This window comes from Crocodylus siamensis, chromosome 3 (assembly GCF_052110815.1).
Source record: "Crocodylus siamensis isolate JL-2025a chromosome 3, ASM5211081v1, whole genome shotgun sequence".
Taxonomy (NCBI): domain Eukaryota; kingdom Metazoa; phylum Chordata; order Crocodylia; family Crocodylidae; genus Crocodylus; species Crocodylus siamensis.
This window is the reverse complement of record NC_143397.1, coordinates 165,201,059-165,219,972: the sequence shown is the minus strand read 5'-3', so window position 1 is coordinate 165,219,972 and position 18,914 is coordinate 165,201,059. Positions and strand designations below refer to the sequence as shown.

Sequence of the window (18,914 nt, the reverse complement as noted above, 5' to 3'; positions counted from 1 at the left end):
CCGAGTCATAGAAAATCAGTTGGAAGGGATTTCTGGAGGTCATCTAGTCCAGTAATTCTCAACCTTTTTTGTACCAGGACATATTTGTAGACATCAATGGTCAGTCCCAACTCAGAAACCCTCACTCCTGACTGGCTGCCCCAGGCCTCAGCCCCCCAGTGGATGGAGTAGGGGGTGGGTGTATGGGGCAGAGAGAGGGGTTGTGTGGGGAATGGGAGGGGCCCACATTTCCCATGTTTTTCTCCTTTAAAGGAGAATAAGTTTTAATGTTTGTTGATCCATTTTTAAAGTTGGTCATGACCCTTGGGTTGAGAAACACTGATCTAGTCCAGCCCCCAGCTCAGAGGAGGACTATCCCTAACTTGATCACCCCAGTCAAGGCTTTGTCTACCCCCATCTTTAAAACTCCAAGGATGGAGATTCCACAACCTCTCTGGCTGGGTGCATGCAATGCTGCTGCTTCAGTTTGGATATTTTGGTGTATTTAAACAGAAGGATTTTGGAGAGCAGGGTTTAAAATTGGCATGAGCTTGCAGGAGCCAGATATATTTTCCACTGATATCAGGACCAGTTTTCATGGGGTTTCAAGAGTCTTTCTACTGAACCCCTTTCTAGTGGTGTTTACTCTTGTTTTCTACTGAGAAGGCGCAGTCTAATGTTTGGGACCAAAATGTACCAAGGTTCAAGGGCTGGTTACAGATTTTGGTGGCACCAGAGTCCAGAGCTGTTGTTGCAATTACCGTTGGAGTCTTTGCAACAATGCAGACTGTAGCTGTGACAAAACACACGCCATGTTGCATATTGTAGATGACTGCCCACTGACAGTGGCATGGGGGACCACAGGAACTGCACATGGCCACTGAGGCCACTATGGCATGGCTTGGGAATGACACACGCTCTGAGTGACTGGTGCAATGGCTGTTATGTCCCTTCCGCATCATGCTAAGGAATGTGGGGAGCAATTTGATCCATCAGATCTCAGTGTTCACAGGGTGAATGGTCCAGGATGCAGAGCACTGGGTGGGGTGGGAATAGCTGGGCTTGTTCTGTAAGAATCTGGGATCTCAGGGCCAAAACTTGGCAGGATCCAGGGCCAAATCCAGGTTTTTGTAGTAGCTGTGAGGCCCTGCAGGTTTTGGGATGGGGCATGGGTGTGTATGTGGAGCAGGAAGACTCCACCTGTGTTGCAGTGGGGCTTGGTGGGGGACTTGGGGCGGGGGGCAGCATGTGGGCTGCAGGGCAATCCAGCACAATCCAGGTAGATCCAGCTTTTACCTTTCTCCTCCTCTCTCTCGGCTTGTGCAGAGGTTGTAGTTTGACTGTTTCCTGGTCTCGCAGAAAGAGGCAGTGCTGAGTTAGAAAGACAAAAATAGCCCTTTACAGAGAAATATAGGGATTGTGTGTGTGGTGGGGAGAGAGAGAGAGAGGAGAGGAGGCAGCAGCAGCAGCAGCAGCAGCAGCAGCAGCAGCAGCAGGCTGGTTTCCAGGAGGAGCCCTTCTCTCTTCTCTCGTTGTGTGTTAGACATTTTTGTACTGATTTTTTTCCTTCCTTCGGCATAAAGGCGGTTGCCTCACCCAGCTGCTGCTAGCATCTGTCTCTCTGGGGCAGAAAAAAAAACCCAATCTGGGTTTGATCAGAAAGCGACCAGAGACCATTTTATCTGAGCAGCCGGGGAGGGGGGGAGAAGAGAGGAGAGAAGAGAAAACGTCGCAGGGATATAAATACCTATTCTGGTGGACCCTTCTCCCCTTCCCCCTTCCCCCTGTAAATACATTTCTATACAAAGAGCACAAGCTGACATCCATCCTTAGCAGCAGCAATGGGGTGTTTGGGCAACAGCAAAACAGAGGATCAGCGCATCGATGAGAAAGCGCAGCGAGAAGCCAACAAAAAAATAGAGAAGCAGTTGCAGAAAGAGCGACTGGCTTATAAAGCCACACATCGGCTGCTTCTGCTGGGTAAGAAAGGAGGAAGGAGGGTGGGGGGAAAGGAGGGTGCCATGGCCTGGGATCCTCTAGGTAGGGTCTCATTCTGTGCCTGGGTTGTGCGGTTATGTGTGCGTGTGTGTGGGAAAGTACTGGATGGGAAGCATTTTGCAGGCAATTTTGGTGAGCAATATGTTGAAAGTCCACAGCCCTGAGCCACATGGATGCATCCGTCTGGAAAGGCTGCTGGGGCTTGGAGATGCTGCTTAGAGCCAGTCCAAAACACTGGGTTCATCGCAGGGTTCTGTCTTTTTTTTCTTCCAGGGGCTGGTGAGTCAGGGAAAAGCACTATCGTGAAACAGATGAGGATCCTGCATGTCAATGGATTTAATTCAGAGTAAGATCTATTGCTCCTTTGTGACTTACATATGTAAATATACATTTGAACCCTATGTTAACACACCACATACTAGGGCATGCCTCTCTTTTTCTCCTGTCTGTGCAAGTGAGCTGCTTCTGCTCTGCCAAAAAAAAAAAAAAATGAGAGACATGAATATTAAGGGAATTGCTGCTATTGAATATTTGTATTTTCTCCACCTGGCCCTTCTGTATTTTCCACTGTTGCTACTGCAGCGCTTGACAGGCCCCTGTATAGCAACAACATGGCGACTACTTTTTACATAGCAGCAAATAACTAAATATTGTATCTCAGTACAGATGCACTTCAGTTCATACTCCAGATAACATGGGCTGCTGTTTCTTTTCAGTAGTGGTTAGCATAAAACTGAAAGCAATGTTCCATAAATGTAAGACATCTTTGTGTGCTGTGGGTTGCATGATTTCTCTCTGAAAAACTCAGCCTGCATTTATTATCAATCGATTGTGCACTAGTTTTAGATAGATGTGGGTTTTAAACTGTAGTTTATAATGTACATTCAAAATTGTTTTGTGAACATATTGAGTGTGCTGCAGTAATGAGGGAATGACTTTCAGTCCTACCAAGAAGCCTTTGCAGATATGGTTATAGGTGTCTAATTTGGCAAAATAGTAGGGACCAGTTTGCAGTGTTCTTTATAGCACATCAAAAAAAAGATGATGGGGGGGGGAGTTAAAATACACCTTCCTGTATTTTTCAGTGAGTGTGCATTAAAAAGTAAGAAGGCAATAAGCAAGCAGGCAATTAAAAATGCTAAACATGATTCAACTGAACTGCTTTGAGAGACAGAAATAAAACGGTTGGTATTTTTGTTTTAATGCAGAGAAAAGAAACAGAAAATATTGGATATTCGGAAAAATGTTAAAGATGCTATTGTGGTAAGAACACGTTTTATATTTCCCTTTAAAGACTGTGCACACTAGAAACTATAAGCATTATGCTCTCTAGGATTGTGTAGCAAGAAATCGCATGTTGCCAATGAGATTAGATTGTCTTTTACTGATCCTGTATTTTAAATTTATCCAGATTAAAATGTCTGTTTTTGTTTTATCCAATTCTAGACTATAGTTTCAGCTATGAGCACTTTAATACCCCCAGTTCCATTGGCCAACCCAGAAAACCAATTTCGAATGGACTACATCAAGAGTATAGCTCCACTTTCTGACTTTGACTATACACAGGTAAGAATAAGAAAAGTTATTTTCCTATTTTTAAGAAAGAGTGCAAAGTTTTGTCTTTGATTTATGATATCACTGCCTACCATTTGGAAGATGTTTTCTGAAGCAAATTTGTTGCAACATTATCACCAAGTTAACTTTCTTGGTCTGTGTTGTATCTGTTAATACAGTATATTGCCACCTTCAGTATATTTTTGTTGTTGTCTGTAAAGGTGTTTCTAAAAGGAAAAAAGGTGTAATGAAAAGAAATGAAGTTTATTTAAAATTTAAGTATTTAGAGTTAGCTTTATCATAAGACTGTTTTGGGGCATAATTAGATCCCGGACATCATTCTAAGGAACTATAACGTCTACTTAAACAGAAGAATAGAATACCCTTTTCACACTTGCCTCTTTTCATAGCAAAAACCTTAGATACATAATGAAGCATGTTGTTTCCTCACCTGTTTATTTTATTTCATGTTGCTAGCATTAATGGCAAGGTAAAGTTCTGTAGTTGTGTGAGAACGCTGCCATCTTTTGATGGGGACACGAAAGAAATGTAAAAAACAATGGACTTTCTATGAGTAGTCATACATCTATAGTGAGATGTGTTTGGCTTAATTTGCATTTGTGCATTGTTTACTTTGGATTATTAGATTCTCTTGCTCTTTAGATGTTAATTATTGCTTATAGCAGCATGTACAGTGTAGTCATAAGGGTTTTATTCTTTGATTATGAAAGCAACTGGCTAGGAGTTCAGAATATTATTAGTTTTATATTGTTTTCAGTAGCATATTTTTAATTCATTCTAAAATGCTGATATTGATAGTAATTTGTTTTGGATACAAGAAGCATTGAAAAATCGTCTTATGTCATTGAGTAAAAGCATATAAGTTGTTCATGTCATCTATATTACCAAAACAGTCACTTATTAGAGTGTGTCTTCAGGTTGTTACAGCTACTGTAACTTGAGGGTTGAAGTGGTGGGGGATGGGAAAGGTTTGTTTCCTTATTATGTGACTGACTCATATTCTCTGGTGTGTGATTTTTGCCTCTGGTAAATCTCCCACTTTGAAGGTTCAGGATAAAGGAAAAAAACATCAGACATCTTGTAGAGCTAGAATTTAACATAGAAGTCAGTTGTTGGGAAAGCTGCGGCTGCAGGGTACACCCACATACGGCATGATTGCTCAGTTGGTGGATACGAGTTAGTGAAAATGACAAAGTTCTTCTTGAAATGGATTTTGAGTTTGTCTTGGTTGTTGACATAATATAAGTTCTGAAGCGCTTGTTATTGGTGTAAGCATTTTATTTTCCTGTTTTATTTTTCTTTAATTTTGTCACTTCATTATGCACACAGGATAAATCAATAGACTGCATCCTTTCCAATTATCCACAAGCATTCCTATTTTTCCAAGTTATTGGGGGGGAGGGAGTAGGCTAAAACTCAGGTTTGTTTATCATTTGATCTGTTCCATATTTTTACAACCATTACATTCTAAATAAAATTACAGTTTTACATAAAATCGGATTGTGTTAATACAGATATAGTGGAAATTGAACATCTATACTATATTCAGTAATCAGACAAAACTCACACAAATTCTGAAGTAAGGTGTCATGGATGGTATCTAGGGATATACATTAGGCAAATACATTGTCTGGTAACCTTCACTGTTTCTGTTATTAAGGTTTAATATGTGGAATCTGGCTATCTGAAAAATAGGAGAACAAAATAATATTTGATAGTACTAATCAATTGTTGTTAGTTCAAGGGAGATAAAATCAGCAATTCATGATCAGGTGTTAAGGCATGTTCTAAAATATAATGAAATAAACCTTTTCCTTTGTAGATCTTCATTTTCTAGATTAATATTTTTACCAATATGGATGTCAGTCACTCGTATAATCCCACCATATTTTTTTTAATTTGTGAATATGCTGAGTGTAATTCTTGGTCCAAAAAAGTTGATGCCAACTGAAGCTTTGCCATTGACTTTCAATAATATCAGGATTTCATTCCCTATATTTTAACTTACCCAGTAATCATTAAAAACTTAATCAAACATTTCTTGCATCATTTGCAATGCCTAGTTTTTCCTCTAAAAAAAAACTTATTGCAATATAATATTAATTTCAAATAAATTGCATACAAAATGTGATTAAAGGAATGTAATGTGCCATCAGTCTAAAAGCTAGAACTCCCTCCTGAAACACAAGGATTTCACTGAGCACAAAAGAGCTCCACCTTTAAGTACTAATTTTTATGTATTTATGACATTCAGGATATGCTTGGATATGCTTATATAAATTAAATAAATTAACTTTCAAAATTAAGTCTGTATTACTTGCCTTCATAAAATAAATGAAAACACATTCATTTTTTCAATGTGAAATCCTGACCCCATTTAAAATCAATGATTAAAATCCCTTTGACTTCACTGAGAACAGGATTCACTATCAGATGCAAATCTATGGTCTGGTTGGGGTTTTTTTATTTGTTTTGTTTTTTTAGTTTATGTATTGTTGAATGACTCCCCTTTCAGGTTCCTATAAAATAACTGCAGAAAATGTAACTTCACTAAAACTGTCAACATTGTTTTAATTTCAAGTGGAAATTGCTTGTTACTATCTCACCCTACCTGAGCAAACACTAAATATAAATATAATATATAAATATGTATTTGTACATAATAAAAATACTGAATGTTCAGTTTTGGATAGAGACATCATCTGATGTTTTTATTTGTTACATAAAAACACAAACACATTGGGTCTCTTAGTGTTGATGTTCATTCTTATTTATTAAAATCAAGATCTTAGTAGAAGTCATGAATGCTTATTTATTTTTTCCTTTGCCAAACTGACAGCATCAAATAACGCAGTGCTTTGTACCTGTAATAAGTAACTCTATTTTGTTGGGGGGGGGGATTTTGCATAACTTGATTTGACTACAGTACCTTTGTCCATTGTGGATTACAGGGCTTCCAAAGAAAAGGGAGATCATGTCAAAATACTAATTTATTTAATTATATACGGGGGGGGGGTTAATAACTACATTCTGTATGTCTTAGAACTACTTTATTCCTACATTGCATGTAAGAATAGCATCCATAGATGGATTTCACAACTAAATTTTGAATACAGGGAACATTTAAAAGAGGTTATTTTTTATTTTTAGGTTTTGGCAAAGTGCTGATTAGTATTTGTTAAAGTTAGCAGGAATTGACTTGTGCCATTTTTAATACTGTATTGATGTGGTTATGTCCTTTGTGAAATAGAGTGAACATATTAAAGCCATATTAGGCTACTACCTGTGGGAAAATATGGTGTGTTGTATAAGTAGCATGTGTTTAAAGAGTGAACTTGAATAAAGCATTTGAATGTTGGTAGACACTGCAGGTCCATTTAGCTTAAACATGCTATTTTTCTCCTTTTCCATCTTTGGATGTTTAAAGTAGTTATTTTATAAGTCTAACAGGTAGCAAATAGATTCACAATCAGAACAGTATGGTTAAGTGTTGCTTGTTTAGTTGTAGAGATCATATAAACATTAACATTGGTGTTAGTTAGGCGGATTACAGATTTTCTAGGATGGTCAAAATAACCTTTTCTCTCTTATAATTTTTAATGCTTTTAGAGAGAGAAAGCACTTTGTTAACCCTTGTTAAAATAGCAAATTACTTACTCTGCATAATGGCAAAGTGCTAATTTTAAAATGTTATTAAAAATAATTTAAAAATTCATAGGCATATTGTGTTCTCTAACACAACATTCAAAAGGAAAAGAAAGGTGTGAATAATGGTTTTTGTTTTAATTATTTGATTTTTAGCTTGGTGTATTTTATTCTCTTAAGCTGCTTACAGACGTAAAAGAAACCCCCCCAAAAAACAGCTGTGTACTTTAAACTTGGTGCACCCGTGCACCAAGCCCAGTGCACGCCCAGAAAAGGTTGCAATGGTCTGACCTGGCTTGCCCAACTTCTGTATAGATCAGATACTTCATGGGGGCTTTTTTGGCACTTTTATCTAATAGGTAATTGAATCAGCTATTAGATAAAAGTGTCAGAAAGCCCTGCTGAAGCATCTGATCTATACAGATGCTGCGGAGTGGGACTGAACTAATACGCTGTCTCTTCCAGTAAAGTGCAGGGTTTTTTTTCCCCCATCTGTCAACAGCCTTAGATAATACAGTTTGAGGTTTTTTAAAAATTATTTCAGTGTTTTTGTTTCAACTCAAAGTTCTATATTGGTACGTTTTTTAAAAGGAAAACAATAAAGACACAATATTTGTGGGCAGGTTTTTCAGATATTCTTTAAGCATTTTATCATATCACTTAAAATAGTGTCATCAAACCTAATCATTTTCAGATTCCTGCCACAATGTACTAATTGTTGACGTACACCATGCATATAGCAAGACTTGCGGTCAGTAGGAATTTTGCTTCAGTAATGTGTGTCACATTGGGCCAAAATGTAGTAAATGTTTATCTCAAATGAGTACTTACATAAAAATTAATAGGACTTTATAAATACTGTTCATAAATGGTTAAAAACATGTGCCATGTGTTTAATGCTATGAATCAAATGCCCTAATTGGCCACAATTTGTTTAATTTTTCCTGTAATTCCTCCTTGATGTAGCCCAAAGGAATTACAAAATAATAACATTTTCTATATATATTTTCTATAAACCATCTGAAAAGCACGCACGCACATATACATGCACATATATATGGGTGTGTTTTTCAGATGGTTTACAGCATTCTCTACATCTTAAGGCATAGGAAAATGCACCACATTTTAAATTAAAAGATCATAAAAGAAAGAGAAAAATATTGTATTGTTGAACATAATATCTTGATTTGAGTGTGCTCTGTGATCTGGCCCAAATGATTTTAGTATATAGATTCATTTGCTAGTTTTGGTTGGGTTAGGAAGGTCAGAAGTCTTTATAATTACCTGTGATCATACCTTTTCAAGTACTGCTGAAGTTCCAAGAGAAAATTAACTTTTAAAGACCAAAAAGTGTTTTCAGTAATGTTAGTTTTTTGATTTCTTCAAATAAAATAAAAACTGAAGCTTTAATATAATAAGTAATTGTTTTTCATTTTCTTTTCTCTCGAGATGTATTACTTCTCAGCAATGGAAATGAAATGCCTCGCTAGTATTTGCCGCTTAAAAAATTAGAGAAGGAGGGCACATCGGATAGTGGAAAACAATATACATGTTAATGTAGTTACTTGTTCTCTTTTTGCGTCTACACAAAGATGACCATTGTGGGATTGTAAGAAAATATATATTAGAAAAAGTAACCATGAGAGATGCAGCTTCTTTGTTCTACTAGCATTACAGATTTAGTGCAGTTGTATCTGTTTTCTGTTAGATTAGTAGTCCACGTCCCCTGTGTTCTAATTAGTTGATGTAGAAGGACACAAAGTGGGTATGACACAAAGTATCTATTTTAACTTTCTTTGTTACTTATTCCTGATAACTGGTGTTGTTAGTTGATCCATCATTGCTTTGTGAAAGAATCAAGATATGTGGTAACTATATATATATTTTTTTTTTCCCAAATGTAACATTTGACTAGGCAAACAAGGTTCTTAGGGTAAATCTGATATTTTTTATTAGACCAACTCCGAATAGTCGGGAAATTTCTTCCTTGCAAGAATTTTTCCAACTATTTCAGTTGGTCTGATAAAAGATATCAGATTTACCCAAAGATCCTTGTCTACCTATGTCCTTAGACCAACATGGCTACAACCTACACTCCTGAAAAATTCGACTAGGACATTTTTCCAAATGGCTTACAAACAAAGGCCATGTTATAAGTACATTATTTGGTTTAATAACCAGATGTTTTTATGTATATGTTTAATATGGAAGTGAAACCCAAATTTGATTTTAGTATATTTTAAGACTCTCAGTGCTTAATTATTATGTCTTTATTTTGGCAAAAGCACCAAGGCATTAAAATTTATCTAGCCATGTGGTTCTTAACCTTTCTAGCCCCAAGGCACTCCTCATTAGACTCAAAGCACCAGCTCTTAATTTTCACTTTTTTTTAGTACAATAGAGATGTCAAACTCATCCGGCCCTGTGAACCAGATGAGGAGTGTAGGGCCACCCACAAGCTGGATCAGGCCCACAGAACAACCCTGTGTTCTGCATCCCGTGTGCAGGGCCAGTCTAGTATGGGTGCTGCATGCTGCCTGGACCAGACCTTCCTGCTGGGTGCAGCATGCATGCTGGCTCCAGTCCTAAGTGCTACATGCAACAGATTAGCTCCAAGTGATGCATGCAGTGTGCAGGGCCAGGGCTGGGGCCAGGGTCAGCATGTGCTGCATGCAGCCTGGGGCGTCAGTCTGAGACCCACAGGCAGTACCGTGGGCTGGATCATCTTAGACATGTCTGGACTACAAAAAAATAACAGCAATTCTTTTGCAAAAAAACTCAGAAAGACCACAGCAGGTCAGAATGTTTTGGACACTCTGATTTTCTGTATGAAATCTCTGGGTCTATCTTGTGAAGTTGTTTGTACTTCATGCCACCTTTAAAATGATCTTATGGAAATAAATGGTTGAGAATGACTGAAATAGACACAGGTTTGTGAATGAACACTAATGGTGTGTCCAGATGAGCACAGACATGCGGTATTTGGCATAGATCCATCTGTGGTGGCATGTACCACACATGCAGGCGTTCCTCACACTGCTACTCTACAGTGTGAGGGCCGGGGTGGTTTTGACCCTGGGAGACCCCAGTCAAAAAAAACAAGGCAACGCACATGGTGGCAGTACACACTGCCCAAAACAAGAGCCTGGCCAGCTGGAGCCACACTTTGGCTGCTAGCCAGGCTTCCTACCATGGCTGCAGACCTGGGAGGACCCCAGGTAAGGCTGCTGAGGCCAGCACGGTTGCTGACCCCAGCCTCCCCAACCCCACCTGAAGTAACCTGCCATCTGCCAGAGCATGCATGTCACGAGCATTTCCCTGGGGACAAGTAGCAGCGGCCCAAGGTGTGTCTCTGGGGAAGCAAATGCCTGCACTTGTCTGGACACACCCTAAGGTTTTGTAGTAACAAATAGATTTCCTCTATTTACATACTCCTCCTTTCCCAAAGATAAAGGTATTACTTATATAATTTTCCATGTTTGAACATAGGATCTTGGTTTGGCTTAGTTATAAAGAATGGAAATAAAGTAGTACACTTCTTTTAAAGTTAAGAAGAATTACTTGGAAGAGTTAATGCTGCATGTTCACTGCTCTGGATCACAGCTCTTAGCGATTGGTACTTTAAGATAGCATCCTTGAGTAGCAGGAAAGAAATGGGAACTACTAAGGCCTCCTTGATTACCAGGGATAAAACCGGCGTGGAGCTGTGGAAGCAAGCACAGGTAGCATCACATCTAGACCACTATTACTGAAGAAGGAAGAGACAGTTTGTTGTAGGCTTTGAATTCTGCCTTTTTTTTCTGCGTGTCATCAGAGTATTTTGAAAAGTAAATACTAATTTGAATTATTACAATAAAAAAATCAACTTTCTCCTGTTTATCTTCCTCTTTCTTAGTTGGCTTTTGTGCAGCTTTATAATGTAAAATGAAACATATCTATCCTAGAAGGTAATTATTTGAGAGTCTCATCAACAAAAACCATAGAAGGGAAAGTGTCCTTTCCAGCCTAAACTATAGAGTGGTTACTATGATACTGCAGTGAACATGCATTGAATTATTTAACTAAATGTCATTCTGTCTTAAATTATAAATATTGATTGTCCAGATAGTGGGCTGATACTCCCAGTTTACCCATCTTTCCATATCCGTCATCACACTAATGCAATTTTAGGTTTCCGATCATCAGCTTGGAGGGATTTTTCATGATAGTACTTATTACCACAGACTAAAATTCAGTAAAACTATATGGTTCAACTATTAGGTTGTATTTTCTTAAATTTCAGTTGGCAGATGAGAGTTATTCCTTTGACTCAGGTAGTAGAAGCCTGTGGTTTTATACCCTAAGGAATAAGGTTTTACTCCCTGTAGCCAGTACCTCATTAAAGAATAGCAGCAGTCTCTCCATAGTTAAGACTAACTTTTTTTATCCTTTTTGCTCCCAGGTGAAAAGAATCTGAGAAAATCTTTAGATTTTCACATTTAAGGATTAGGTTGTAATGCAATCTAGAAAATATTGAATAAATTAAATACTCTTTGTGATTGCCTTAGTATTCCTCTTGATTTTTTGCAATGCATCCCACTTTTTCTATTCTTTTCTGTACATATCAGATTGGCTTGTAATAGAATTTGAAATGTAAACAGAAAATTGGCTACCTGGAAAAAGCCTCACTTTTAATCCAGATGTAAAGCTCAGGTACAGCTCCAAAGTGATAAATGCCTAATAAATGTTAGATTTCCCCTTACTTGTAAACTAATCTAAATTAGATTCTTCACTGACAGAAAGGATCAGCCTGACAAAATATGCTTTACAGTAGTAGCTTTCACAAGGACTACTTTCAAATACTAAATGAGTGTGTCTACACATGCAATTAATTCAAAGCAATAAACTCCAGAGCAGTGTGAGCTGAAGTAAACTACTCCCAGGCACAGCATCTATACGTGTGCCTGGGACAGCAGCACTTCGAGCCAGGGCAGAGCAGTTTCTGCCAGGGCACAAGGGTGCTGAAAGTGCAGAGCCACATGGCTGGGCAGCAGGCAGGAGTTGGGCCCCGGCTGCCTGAGCTGACTACGTGCAATTTACACCCATTGTCAGAATCTACACATATGTTTAATTGCAGTAAATTATCCCAGTGTAAGATCGTACTGTCCCTAACAGTACTATCTCACTGCAGCATTAGTTTACTGCGGCATAATACAGTCACACGTGTAGATGGCAACACTTTACTCCACATCTAGTCTACTCCGCAGTTAAGATTGTGTGTAGACATGGCCAGTTAGAAATAAGAGGGCAATATATTGCTTGTATGCTTTTTACTGTTTTTGAGTGCATGCTCTTTGCATGATCCAATGCCAATTTAAGTCCATAAATGCATGTTTATGTTGTCTTCAGTAAGCATCAAACCTGTAGTTTACAGTGCGCATGTGGACTCTTGCATCTTTGTGGAGCACCAGTGAATCAATAAGGATCTGTAGGACATGGAATATCACCTGTGCATTACAAGTTGCAGGACTGAAGCAGTAGCTGTCGGCTGTTGCTGTTTGTCTATGGTGTGTCTTATTGATTGATGCTTTAAACAATTTTGGAATGATTAGGAAAAAACAGATGTTGGATTCCAGCCATTATTGTGTGACCATCTCAGTTCACATCTTTAATGTAATGATCTGTTAACTCCTCCATTCCTTTTATTACCAGTCTAAAAACAATCTTTAAATTTCCCATATCAAAATAAAAATAACACTTGGAAAATTCTAACAACACTGTTTCAGAAAACAGTTGAGTTCCATAAGCGGCAACTGTATACTAATCTAACTTGCATTTATAAAACTCAGGTACTCAAAAGCAAGGAAATGAATAGCTGAGGCATACTAAAATAACATCTGTCTAAATCAAAAGCACATTTATTTTCAATTATGAAGAAATATGTATTAATCTTTTCACAACAGACTTAATTCTGACCTGTTATTTTCTTAGAACTTGGTGAGTTTGGAGTTCACTTCCTAAAATGGTGCTGAACACTGTCGTTTTCTTAGTTACGTTTTTGGTACGCTGTTCAGCACTGATTCAGCTTCACCCAATGGCTAATAGCCATTGATAGGAATACATCATCTTTCTAGTGTAGGCAAGGCCTGAACTGATGAGTGGATTATTTTGTCATAAACAAAAGGTATCATGAGTAGAGGATTTGAGAACAGGATGAGCAGATAAGCAGTGAAGATTCAGTTTTCTTTGTAAAAGTGCTTAGCAAATTAAAGTAAATATGTGAACACAAGAAAATATGATGGACCCAATGCTATATAGACTGTTTTCCAAAGCTTCCAAGTTTCTCTTTATAAGAAATATAAATATGATTTTAAGAGAGCAGAAGAGGGAGAGCAACACACATTCTGAGATTTTTAATTTTAGACGTTCCCAAAGCACATTCCATCATTATGTTCTGCATTTTGTTCATTTTTCTATAACTAATAGACTTAATTTCAAGTGTTTTTCATCAAGTGCTGAAATCTTTCCTTAAGAAAAAGGCATATAGTTTATAGCTTTGATAACATACATTTTAAAACCACATTTTCATGCACTATACAATCTTGTAATTGTTTTGAGAAGCAGAGCCCCCTTAGGTTTGTAAGCCAGTCAGAAATTCAGTTTCTGCCAATTGTGTTTTAATGAGTGTATATTATGCTCTCTTGCATTAAGTCAATGTATTATTTTTAATAATTTTTACCATACACTAGTATTAATTTAGAACTGTTGTTTTTAAAAAGTTATGTTACAAAAGAATATTTTATTCTAAAATCCTGGGAGGAGGAGAATCTTGGAGTTTGGGTTTTTTAAGTAGATATTACAAGTGATTGTTTTTCCCTTTTAAATATCTGCCTATTCCTTCAATATAACATTTCTCTTTTTTTTTTTCTTGCTATCTGTGAACTAAAGCATATTTTACTGCAAATAATTATCTCACGGTTTTGTACTGGGAACTTACTAGGTGCAACAAAATAACAAGAGACTTTTTGCCCTCTACCTCTGTTAATTTGGTTCAAGCATTCTTCTTGTTCCAGTCCACCTCCCTTTTTCCAAGGGAGGTAGTCTTTAAGAGAAGGCTGGATAGGCATCTGGCTGGGGTCCTCTGACGCCAGCCCTCTTTCCTGCCTAGGCAGAAGATCGGACTCAGCGATCTGTTGAGGTCCCTTCTGACCCTAGCATCTATGAATCTATGCATTTACATAGTTTAAGTGCCAAATTGTGCAGTAATCCTTTTCTTAACATTGCACTCTCATACTTTCTTTTTTTCTTGAGTTAAACAACATTAAGTTTAAAAAATTAGTGGTTGGGAAAACTAAAAAGGGCAGACAGAGAATGATTAAGAAAAATTAATAGGAGGAGCATAACCAGGCATTTAAGTTCATATTGCCTTTCTCTCTACTCAGAAAATTAATTTTCCGTAATTATCTCAACAAACCTAAAACTGCTCAACAGTAGATTAGTAATAACAATTGTAATGTATATTACAGTAACACCCTGAGTCTTCTGTCTAGCTTAGAGGTCCATTCTGCTGAGCTCTGTACAAATAAATTACTATATGTCTCTTCCTCTAGTTCAGGAGTGTCAAACATGCAGTCTGCAGACCCTGTCCTGCCTCTGGAGCTGCTCTATCAGGGCGTTTGGCCATGCTAGCCACAGTCATCAGCAGTGAGCATGTCTTGTCACCCCAGACCCTTTCCATTACTGACAAACCTGCTGACATTGTTGCCTTTGGACTGTTTACTGCCACGGTGACCACAGCAGCCACCCTTGTGCCGTTGGTTGGTTCTGGCCCATGAGGAGCTCCAAAGTCTAGATTTGGTCCAGGACCCCAAGTGAGTTTACCACCTCTGCTCTAGCTTGTTTACTGTCTAAGGCTGTGGACAAATATAACTTTCAACCACTTCATAAGGAGCATTCATTTGCTACTCAAGACCACATTAGTTATCACACTAACTGTTACATATGCATGCTCCTATAGTGGAATTAATCACGGGTAAATAAAGGCAACTTTAACCCAGGGTTAAGGTTACAATAGTTTTGTTCTACTTATACCATGGAGATGTATCAGTTACATTGTAACAGCTTATGCTGGCATCATTCAATACAAGTATAACTGTTATGTCCCCCACACATCAAGACAATTAATATACAAAGGATGATAAAAAGGCAAATAGTCAAATCTGTACAACAGATACATTTTACTGTTGTTTTATTTGTTTTAAAAAATAGATAACACAATAGCCAGTTCTCTCCAATTGGTGTTTAATCCAGCCATCACTAACTGGCAGATTTCTTATGTACATCATGGGAGAATGGATTATAAGGGAGGATTTTGGAGGTGGTCACTGCTACCTCTAAAGCATCAATTCAGGGAGAATGTTCTATTCAGCATACAAGAAATGTCTTGTCTTTAAGTTAAGCTTTAGCCATTGGCTCCAGTGTGTGCTGACTTCAGTCCTATCTGCTCTTTTAAAGACCAACATTATACAAAAGTATTTACTTTTTAAATGGGAAGAAAGATGTTTTTATGTTAATATTGTATTCTTTCAGATATGTGAATTAACACATTTTTTTGGTCTTGTATGTTGAAATTCCTCCCAGGATTTTAAAAACAGCTGAGACTAAATACGTTTTGAGAGCTAATCATTCAATTAAATAACTCAAATTGGTGCTATGGGTCTGCTGAGGGACAGGGGACTAACTGCCCTGGAAACTTTTATTAATGTTGCTTTTGGCCTACATTCCAAAGTGTTATTTAAAAAAAGAGATTAGTATAGATGAACAAATATGTGAACAAGAGAAGATAAGTCTCAGTACTTCAGGAAATCAAAGAGCTATATTTTAAAAAAATTATCTTGCTTTCTGGAAAATAAATTATAATAATTTCTTACTTTACCTCCCATACTCACCCAATTTCATACCAGAAATGAATGGATTTTTGAGCCTCTGATTTAGGGCATAAAGTTTGACAAAAATCAGAGCAGCTTCCAAAAGCACATGCTGTAGGGCCCAATTTTGCCAGCACAAGTACATGACCCCTCTTGTTCCTTGATCAGGATTTAACCATGTTTTCAATATTATGTGGCTGTATCTGTGGTATTAAGTTGACTTATAAGTGCAATGGTACAACATAAAAATGTTTAGTTTTCTAGTAACAGTCTAAAAAATATCCTAAACAATCCTTTAGGTCAGACTTGTGTCATCTTTGCTTTTTTTTTTGTGGAGAGGGGATTGTATGTAATGTTTGTGTTTTTAATTTAACTTTGGCTTAGGGACTGAATTATACTTGCAATAAATAGTTGTTTAAAAGTTTCCAAGTGGCAAGCCTATGACCATAAACTATAATATTTTTATAACAACTGATTTTTTTTCATATTTTGTTTTTAATAATATTGTTCTGAAAGTACTGCTTAACAGCAGTCTGCACAAGAATAGTATTAGTTGCAGAGGAAAGAGTTATGCACAGTATCTTAAAATAACTTTACTAAAATTGAACCAAATTGTCCACATGAAAATTTTCAAAACAGGTTTTAATGAAGAAAATAGAAAAAGGTCTATCAAACGCATCAGCAGAATCCTTGCTAATCATTACAGCAATCCTTATTCTCCTCTTGTATGTATTCAGTGTAGTCACACATCTTTAATATTTTATTCAAAAAGTCATTTGCAGTCTAGTGTTTCTTTGCACAGTGCAATAGCTTTTCTCAATTTGATATGCTCCTATATGTCCCTTTTGAAAAATCATTTTGTTAAAATTAACTACCATGACTAATATGTAGAAGGGGAGCATACTTAATATTTTAGATCTAAAAATGGCAGTCTTCTGTGTGCTTTTCGAGAGGCTGTGTTTACAGTACCAAGAAGGATGTGTGCTTTCAAATTGGTTCATCGTTCCTTACGTTTTTTGGAAATATTTGCCTGGTTTAGCACTGAAACAAACCATTTCTTAGAACCTCCTACTATTAGAGAAATATTAAATTTTTAAAATATCAGGATATCGCAGGGGGGTTTTTTTGTTGCAGTTCCCGATGTTGTATATCACTGACACAAAATGTTTTGAACTTTTTCATCTCCCTTGGGGAAATGCTGCAAGTAGCAGAATTTTGTTATTTTTATGTCAATTTAGGTCTTACATGATTCAGCACATGTGGTTTGTGGGAAAGTGTGTTGTAGACTGACAAAAGGAGCAGAAATAGTAAAGGGGTTGTTAATAGAGAAGGCCTCTACTTGCTCTTAAAATACTTTTGAGAATTCCTTTCTCCATCATTTTTAATCCTGTTTATTTATCTGTGTCCATTCTTCATTTTTCCCTGCTAATTATCATGACCTATGCACTGTGATGAAGGCAATGCAAATCTGTTTCACTTCTCAGAGCTTTCTCACAGTATGGAGAATAAGGAAGTTATAAAACACTTTTGAGGAATCTCTCTTGAAAACGGACCCACTTCCAAAGAAGAGGCTCAGCTTCAGCAAGAAACTGTGAAGGCAGAAAATATTTTGGTGTGTTGTGCTGAGGAAGAGTCTTGTGGGGATTTGGGAGCTGGAAAGTTGTTATGTGAGGCATCCTAAGATTGTCTAGGTTGATTTGCAGTGGGTTGTTTTTTTTTATTTTCTATTGTCATTTAGAACAGTGGTTAGTTTATTAACTAACAGTGGTTAGTTAATTAGGTTATTACCATAAATCATGTTAGTTTGTGTCTAATGGCACTGCTTGTTGAAGTTATATCCATTTATAAGCAAGAATTCATTTTAAGTTTTCAGTTAGCTACCAGGGATAATTTTACCAAAAAAAAATTTTTTGATTAATTCATATCCTATTTTCTCTTGTTTCTTGTTTTAGAAAGTTGGATGTTGGACAAAATTTTTCTTTCTTTAGCTTTTTCTTGCTAATTCAGATACTTTTCTAACCTTAACTTAGAAATGTTACTATAAGTTTCTTGATGACTTTGTGCTCTGTATATTTCGAACTTCTAATGTGTGTCCCCAAGAGATGGACTAGTTATTTCTTTAAGGCTAGTTGTTTAGTTTAAATAGAAATACTGTAAGAGAAGTAATACAAAATTTGAGAAGTAGTACTGCAGAAAAGAATGTTGGGGCTATAGTGGATTGCAAGCAGAATATGAGTTAATGTGATGCTGTTGCAAAAAAGTACATTTTTATTTTGAGATATACTGAAGGTAGTATTATATTCAGGGAGTTGTTATGCCATTCTGCATGACAGTACTGAGCTCCTGTGTGGAATTCTGGGTCTGGGCACCTGGGCACTCCTGCTTAAGACAGTTGTAGACAAATGAAAGAGAATTCAAAGGAGAGCAACAAGAATGATAAGAAGTTTTGGAAAAGCTTGATATAAGAGGAGAAGTTGAAGAAAATGCATTTGTTTATTCACGAAAGAGCAGACTGAAAGGGGCACTGATTAAATATTGAAAGGTTGTTGTAAAGATGGCAGCGATCAGTTCTTCTATAGTGGAGTAGGGCAAGACACGGTTGGCTTAATTTGCAGCAAGAAAAAAGATTCAGGCTAGATACTAGGAAAACTGTCTAAGTATAATGATAGTTAAGCACACTTAACAGGCTGCCTAGGGAGTTTTGTAATCTCCTTAGTCAGAGGTTTTAAAGATTGGGTAAAACAAACCTCTACCAGGAATAGTCTAGATCAGGGTGGGCAATCATTTGGGCCTGTGGGCCGGCCACATAGG

General features: G+C 37.3%; 1 protein-coding gene across 2 annotated transcripts in view; it reads left to right on the top strand.

The window, feature by feature from the left end:
• GNAL (G protein subunit alpha L) overlaps nt 1–18,914 on the top strand; it is a 316,776-nt gene that overhangs the window by 119,413 nt on the left and 178,449 nt on the right. Inside the window, exons 1-4 of one of the 2 annotated variants that reach the window (XM_090039653.1) lie at nt 1,335–1,959; nt 2,251–2,323; nt 3,186–3,240; nt 3,424–3,543. In XM_090039653.1, the coding sequence (XP_089895779.1) occupies nt 1,821–1,959; nt 2,251–2,323; nt 3,186–3,240; nt 3,424–3,543 (387 nt within the window). In that variant the 5' untranslated portion in view covers nt 1,335–1,820. Of the gene's footprint in view, nt 1–1,334; nt 1,960–2,250; nt 2,324–3,185; nt 3,241–3,423; nt 3,544–18,914 lie in introns of those variants that run through there. The other variant, XM_090039652.1, reaches the window with a different exon arrangement.